This window comes from Arachis hypogaea, chromosome 3 (assembly GCF_003086295.3).
Source record: "Arachis hypogaea cultivar Tifrunner chromosome 3, arahy.Tifrunner.gnm2.J5K5, whole genome shotgun sequence".
NCBI lineage: Eukaryota > Viridiplantae > Streptophyta > Magnoliopsida > Fabales > Fabaceae > Arachis > Arachis hypogaea.
Genome location: NC_092038.1, coordinates 131,566,349 through 131,574,571, shown reverse-complemented (window position 1 = coordinate 131,574,571; position 8,223 = coordinate 131,566,349). Strand labels below are relative to the sequence as shown.

At 34.1% G+C, this 8,223-nt stretch overlaps 1 protein-coding gene across 1 annotated transcript; it reads left to right on the top strand.

The window, feature by feature from the left end:
* Nucleotides 1–407: 407 nt before the first annotated feature.
* LOC112791694 (uncharacterized) lies at nt 408–1,818 on the top strand. Its single transcript, XM_025834624.3, has 2 exons — nt 408–1,058; nt 1,142–1,818. Exons 1-2 carry the CDS (start codon nt 784–786, stop codon nt 1,470–1,472), a joined length of 606 nt encoding a protein of 201 aa, XP_025690409.1. The 5' UTR covers nt 408–783; the 3' UTR covers nt 1,473–1,818.
* Nucleotides 1,819–8,223: the final 6,405 nt, after the last annotated feature.

The window sequence follows — 8,223 nt, the reverse complement described above, 5'->3', positions numbered from 1 at the left end:
GTCGTCATACTATAATTAAAATTAATGATTAGAAATTATTAATACACCAATATAACGGTACATTTGAAAATCTTCGGTAAGTATATGCACAAAAATATTTATTTTGTATTTTCTCTCCATAAAATATTTTGTAACTAATCAAACAATTTGTATGATGAACAAAAATTAAGATAAGTCACTTGTATTGTTGTATAGAAAGGGTATGCTGATTGAAAAAGTCTTCTTTTTTTCATGCCCATAGATTTGAAAATTTTGGTGCGAGACTGTGAGCCATTTGAAAAAAAAAAAAGAAAAATCCAAGTAATAAGAAAAAGAAAGAATGTTTAGAAAAATGTAAGGAAATAGTAGGGTCACGCGGCATTGAAACGTGTTTAGCTTTGGATCCCACAATAAATGGTAAAAGTGCTATATTTAGCTCATGTAGAAGGAAACAAAGATAGGGTGGGTTTTGAATGCATGTTGGGAGAGACAACAAAAATCAATTTCGGATAGGCTCGAATCTCACTGTTTCTTTTCCATTAAGATTTAAGAATATTTATATATCAAACAATAGAGACCAGTTGGACTAGGATAAAAGGATAGAGAACAGAAAATTGCATTAATCTTATCCACCATTTTAAAAAGCAAGCTGTCTCTTATAAAAGGTCATCCATATCTTCCAAATCTTCCATTCCATTTATATACCCCCCCTGCACCTATTCAATTTGTAAAGCGAGTTATTGCTTCTAGAGTAGTTCTACTTGATTGGTTCATGAGAAGAATATAACAAGAGATAGAAGATATATGGAGCAGCAGCAACTGAAGAAGAATAACAACACCAACATGGTTGAAGGACAGAAGAAAATATTAGGACTAGTTCATGAGGATGATGATTTCTTTTCTCATTCTTCATCTTCTGTGTCTTCTTCTAATTCTTCTTCAACTTCAATTGGTTCTGATGATTCTTTTGAAGAAGTAACATCATCTCCTTCTTCTTCATCCTCATCAATTGATCATCAGCTTGCACATGATGATCCTTTGAGTGACATGTCTTCTCTCTTCCAACAACTTCCCATCAAGTAAGCTTCTTTTTCAACCCCATCTAATCTCTACTTCTTTCTAAAGAAAAATATTAACCATGTTATACATGTATGTATTATAGGAGGGGGTTATCAAGATTCTACGAAGGGAAGTCACAGTCATTCACATCATTAGCAAATGTGAGGAGCTTAGAGGATCTTGCAAAGGCAGAGAACCCTTACAACAAGAGATTGAAGTATTCAAGGAGCTATGGAGGAGCCTTAGGTGCATATGAGAGGCACAATACTAACAATAATATTAAGAGAGGGATGCATTCAAATTCAAGGCGTTCATGTTCTTTATTGATTAGTGCAAGAAGGGGAAGCGCTAATAACTTGCCTCCAATTCCATCACCACATCATAGATCTGCCAATACAAGCACCATCCCAAGTCAAACCGTCTTGTTTGCTTGAAACTTGAGAGAATTGTATAAGGCCTTATTCAATTAAAACTTTAGAAATTTATTTTATGTCGTGATGATACTGTTTTTTTGGTTCGTTAATGAGATGATGATGTTGTTGTGATATTATGATGTAGATTTCGTTACTCCATTCAATGAAAAATGTTGGAGACAGAAAAAATTTCTTTCTTGTTGCTTTTGGTCAAGTGGATTGGACCATCCAGAAGGAGTTAGTTAATAGAACCCAGATTAGCATAGCCCAAATTTGTATCCATGAGCTTAAGGTTTGCAAATTTGATACCATTAAAACAAACCTTTTTTCACCAAAAAAAAAATAGAAACTTGAAATTTGAAGTTAATTTTTTTATCTAGTTTTTTCTAAATACATTCTAATTTTAATTAAATTTATACCTATTAAAAAAAATTAACATTAATATTGAAACTTGAAAGTAATAGTATAATTTATATAAAAATAAAGAATAAGAAAATATAAAAAATTAAAATTAAAATTAAAATTAAATTTTATAATATTATATAAAGATAGAGATTATTATAAAAAAAATAAAAATATAATAAAAGTTTTATGACACAATATAAAGGTAAAAAATTATATTCAAATCGTATGAATTAACTACTTAAACTAACATGACATCGTGATAGAAATTTAGAAGAATAATAATAAATATAGAGACTATTTTTAGTTTTATTTTAATATATTACTAATGGATAAATTTATTTGGTGACTCTACTAATAGATAAATTGTGTATGCACATTATCATACTATCTCACATGCCTATGCTGGTGAAACGTGATAATAATTGAGTCTTCTAATTTTTTAAATCCTAATGAGGCCAAATTATTAAGACATAGACGAAGCAAACAACATGGCAGTTGAAGGTGGCGGTGATAAAGAGTTAAAACTTAAAAGCATACTACTCAATTTGATTTCTAATAGAAAACAGTTATCGGTTTTATTTATTTATCTTTCTTTACTGCTAATTGTAGTCAATCAGTTTGGCTGCTGCTGCTGCTTTTTTTTTTTCTCAGTATGCTTACATTATTATTGAAGGGTCAAATTTTGTGTTTAAATTTTATTAACAAGCAACTTAAGAACATTTTTTATGAATATCATAAGATAATGCATTGAAAGAATTAAGATTTTTTACTATGATATCTTTATAGTCAAATCTTTCTTTTTTTTAGAAACGGTCAAAATGATAAAAGAACATTGGGCTAACAGCCCAAAGACATATACGATTTTGGTTTGAAACCAAATTGGGCCTACTTTAATGCAGTTCGACAGACCAATGTCCGGAATCCACTTCCTTCTTGTTCAAATTAGGCGGGTTTTGCATACCAAAAAAAAAATTAGGCGGGCTTTCTGTTTGTCCCAGTGACCAAATAAAAAGTTCCTGATACCAATTGAAGGTATTGCAGGGAAGTCCGTGAGCAAATGTAGCTGAGGTAGAAGTTAGTGAGTAATGGTCTGTAATGGTGAGTTACTCTTAGTAAGGTAGTGTTTGTTTATAAAGACTGGAATTGGGATTCGGACTTGGGAGATTAAATTCGATATTATATTTAGTTATTAGAGATTAAAACTAAAATTTCAGTTCTAAAACACAAAATTTTTTAGTTCTTTTAATACTTCTAAAAAATTGAGACACAAAAGATTAAAATTTTCTAAAAATAAAGACTAAAATTTTAACAATATCTTTTTAATAACTAAAGATATTTTAATAAATATTTTTATTTTATATCTATATTTATTCTGAATTAAATAGAATATTAACTAAGATATAACTACATTTTACACCAAATATAATACAAAACTTAATATCTCAATTTTAATTTCTCTTTCAAATGCAGCTTAAAAGTTATGGTAAATCTCCTTTTTAAGCTTTTTTTTTGGACTAGGCCTATCAAGGATAGACCATGGCACAACTCGCCCTGGATCCGACCCGACTACCAGTGCAGCTCTATCGAAGGTAACCATAAAGTCACAGTAAAGATAGAAGGTTAGATTCAACGATGTTTGTATAGTTTTCTAGAGTGTTTGAGAATGTTCTAGATAGTTTTGGAATATTCAAGAATGTCCTAGAAGGTCCCGGAATATCCTAGAAGGTTCTAGAAGACTCTGGAATGTCATAGAGTAATCTAGAAGAGTGTGGATGTATATATAAATATGAATAGTAGTATGAAATAATCTAAAAATATTTAAAAAATGTGATAGGATAGATATTTGTACTGAATGTTCTAGATGATCAATCTAGTCATTGATTAGATTTAATCCTAACCATCTATTGAGGAGGTAAATGGCTATAAATAGGGGTGAGAGTTAGAGTTTGGGCGTGTGAGTCATTTGTAACAAACAGTTGAATAATAAAAGTATTTTTTTCACCAAAACGTTCTTTCTCTTGTATTCTTAACTTTCTTGCTAAATGCTGAGGGTTAGGCAAACATTGTCTTAGTTCAAGAGGTTGAGTAAGTTCAAGTGCCGGCACAGTAGTGTTGAAGTGTGTCCAAGGTCGTGACAATTTGGCATCAGAGCAAGATTCAAGAGGGAGCACAAGTGGTCTGTGGATATGACTTCTAGTGTAACCATGGAGCATGTTGAGTCTCAAAGGATAAGGGATACTATTTCTTCTCAATTGGGAGGCAAGAAGGCCCATTCTTCAAGTGAACCTAGAGGTAAGGACTCTAACTTCTTAGAAGAAAGAGTTTCTATGTTGGAGAATGTTCTATCCTCTATGGATGAGCACTTCCAAAGGATAGAACATGACAAGGAGACCTCGAGAATCATGTGTTAGGAGAAAGAAAGCATGCTCCAAATCAAAGAAAAGCTTGAGAATTTCTTGAAGTTATTTGAGGAAGTTCGAGTTTGATTTTAGGAGGCAAAATTTTGACCAACCATTATAAGGGAGACAACAAATATTGATATCCGAAAGTCAAAGGAGTTCAAGGACGTGAGGGACGTTCAAGAGGTGGAGAATTTTTCATGGCAAATGGAGAGGTACTTTGAAGGTCAAGGGGTGGTCGAAGAAGCAATAAAGGTATGCAATGTAGCTATCTACCTTTCTGATAATGCTACTTTGGGTGGAGGAGAAAATATATAGATATGAAGAAGGGTACTTGCAACATAGCCATATGAAAAGATTTCAAAATGGAGTTGAAAAGACAATTATTTCATGAGAATGTGGTTTATGAAGCAAGGAAGAAGTTGAGGGAGTTGAAGCACAAGAGTACGATTAACGACTACGTAAAGGAGTTCACTACTCTCACACTTCAAATTTCCAACTTAGCATTAGAGAATGCATTGTTCTTCTTCATTGATGAATTCCAACCTTGAGAAAAGTAAGAACTACAAAGAAAGAATGCTAAGGATGTTGATGAGGCCATCGTGGTGGCCGAATCACTCACTGAGTATCATAGGGGAGACTCTAAACCCAAGTCTTTCTCCAAACCTAGTTCTATTAAAAGTGTGAAAGACAAGGAGAATAGTTTCTCAACCAAGAAGGAAGGGAAATACTCTTCAAATAAAGAGTACGAAGAAAAGAAGAAGGCTTTCGTTCCCAAAGGAGGATGTTTCGTGTGCAAGTGACCACACGAAACGAAAGACTGTCCCAAGCTATGGACTCTGGCATTTATTGTCGAGGAACGAGAGGCTCAATCTCAAGTAATTGAGTGTGTTGGATTTATCCAACTCATGAATGTTGTGAAGAACAAAGAGGCAAGCACTGCAGAAAAGAAAAGCTTGATGTATATCAAAACCTTTATCAATGAAAAATTCGTCGTGGCTATGATCGATACTGGTACTACACACAAATTCATCACGCCTAATAAAGCAAAGAGGCTTGGGTTGAAGATCACCGAAAATAATGGTTTGTTTAAACCCGTGAATACCAAAGGTGAACCCTTTAAGGGAGTAGCAAAAAGGATTGAGATGTCTCTTGGTTCTTGGAAGGGCCTTGTGGATTTCTCAGTAGCACCCATGAACGATTTCAAAATAGTCATTGGTCTTGATTTACAAAAGAAGACAAATATAATACCTATGTCATACTACGACATAGTATGCATCATGGAGAAAGGGTCTCCATACATGGTCCCTACAATCTCTAAAGTTGGAGGAATACTGCTGCTTTCTGCTATGCAGCTCAAGAAAGGGTTCAAGAATGGAGAGATTATATATTTGACTCTATTACAAGAGGAGTCAACATCTGAAAGAGAAGACGTTCCTACCGAAATCAAGGAAGTTCTTGAAGAAATAAGGATGAGACGCCTCCCGAGTTGCCAAAACAACTACCATCTAGGAGAAAGGTGGACCACAAGATTGAATTAGAGTCAAGAGTAAAGCCACCTACCTCAGCACCTTATACGATGGCACCGCCAGAACTTGAGGAGTTGAAGAAGCAACTCAAGGATTTACTAGATGCTGGATTCATTCTTCTATTGAAGGCACCTTATGGCGCACCAGTCTTGTTTCAAAAGAAGCATGATGATTTATTGAGACTATGCATCGACTATCAAGCACTTAACAAGCTGGATTTGAGGTCAAGATAGCACCAAGTGAAAGAATGCCATGACACCAAATGGGCTGGTCATTAAGGCCAACGAAGATCTTCCTATTATTGGCCTCAAATGAGGAATGAAGTGGAGAGTTATGTGAAGACTTGCCTCGTGTGCTAACAAGACAAGATTGAAAATAAGACACCAAGTGGTTTGTTGGAACCTCTGCCGCCGCCAGAGCGACCATGGAAAAGTGTGTCTTTGGATTTCATCTCTGCCTTACCAAAGTCGGAGGAGTTTGAATCTATTCTCGTGGTAATGGATCGATTTTTGAAGTATACTACCTTTATACCTGCCCATACTGATTGCACTGCAGAGGAAGCAGCAGGACCATTCTTCAAGATTGTGGTGAAGTACTGGAGATTGCTTAAGAGCATCATTAGTGATTGAGATCCACGCTTCACAGGACGACTATGGACAGTGTTGTTCAAACTCCTTAGATCGGAGCTTCATTTCTCAACAAGCATCCATCCTTAAATCGATGGGCAGATTGAGAGAGTGAATGGCTTACTCGAATGTTACTTGAGACATTTCATAAGCGCTAATCAGAAGGATTGGACAAAACTTCTGGACATTGCTCAATTCTCATACAATTTGCAAAAGAGCGAGTCCACAGAGAAAAGTCCGTTCAAGATTATGACTGGACAGCAGCCGCTTACACCACACTCTCTTTCTTCCTCTTACTCAGGGAAGAGCCCTAGAGCTTATCATATGATTAGGTCATGGGAGGAACAAGCAGATGTCACTCGTTCTTTCCTCGAAAAAGCTGCAAAGAGGATGAAGAAATGGGCAGATAAGAAGAGGAGGCATGTAAGCTATCAAGTGGGAGACAAAGTAATTATTAAACTTCTTTCACAACAATTCAAAGCCTTTCGCAAGGTTCATAAGAGCTTAATTCGCAAATACAAAGAGTCATTTGAGATCATTGGGCGTGTTAGGGAGGTTGCTTACAAAGTACAACTCCCTCCCTCTATGAAGATCCATAAAGTCTTCCATGTGAGTATGCTTAAACTATATCATGAAGACCAAGATGAACCGAGTAGAGGTGACTCGAGTCGTGCTCTATTTGTGGTGATTAGATCCTTTGGTAAAGAAGTCGAAGAGATCTTAGCTAATTGCGTCGTGCGACGAATAGGAGTACCACCAAGTATCCAATACTTGATCAAGTGAAAAGGACTCCCGATAACCGAAGCTAGCTGGGAAGCTTGTGAAGATCTGTGGCAATTCCAAGAACACCTAGAGCGCTATCATGAACAAAACGCAACAAGAACGTCTGCGCATTAAGTGGGAGAGAATGTGATGGTAAATTTTAGAAGGTTAGATTCAACGATATTTGTATAGTTTTTGGAGTGTTTAAGAATACTCTAGATGATTTGGAACGTTCTAGAATGTCCAAGAAGGTCCCGAAATACCCTAGAAGGTTCTAAAAAACTCTGGAAGGTCATAGAGTAATTTAGAAGAGTGTAGATATATATAGAAGTATGAATAGTAGTATGAAATCTAGAAATATTTAGAGAAATGTGGTAAGATAGATATTTGTACAAAATGTTCTAGATGATCAATCTAGACCGTTGATTAGATTTAATCATAATAAGATTACTCAAAAATAAAACAATTTCTTTTTTATATTCAATATTTGAATAAATACTAAAGAAATGAAAAGAAAAATCGATTTGAAAAATAAGAAATGTTTCTTTTTTTAGTAAAAGCATAACCTTATGATAAAATAGAAACTAGAATCATCTTTAGGTCAAACAAATTTGATCAATTAAAATATTTATATATTAGAAAAATAAAAAATAAAAATTATATAAATAGAAATGTCTATTCACAACACAAAATATGAATAGGAATAAATGAGATTTGTGGATGTGGATAAAGAAATAGTTATGATACTATAATTTACGTTTTATTGAATTGAGTATCATTTTCCAGTTTTTGTGTTTATTCTGCAGAAGCAAATTAAGTCAAAAGGGGATGATATATTATGTTTTTAAATAAAAAGCCTAATAGATATAAAAAAATAAAGTGCACAACTAGGGCATATAATTTTATGTAAAGTAGTGGAGAATCATAAGAGTAAGCGTCAAATTAAGAAAAGATATTTAAAAAAAACCAATGTTGATAAGACGAACTTTGCAAAATCCATTCTAAGAACAAGAGATAAAAAAATAACAGAAAATAAAGAAAAAAATCATTA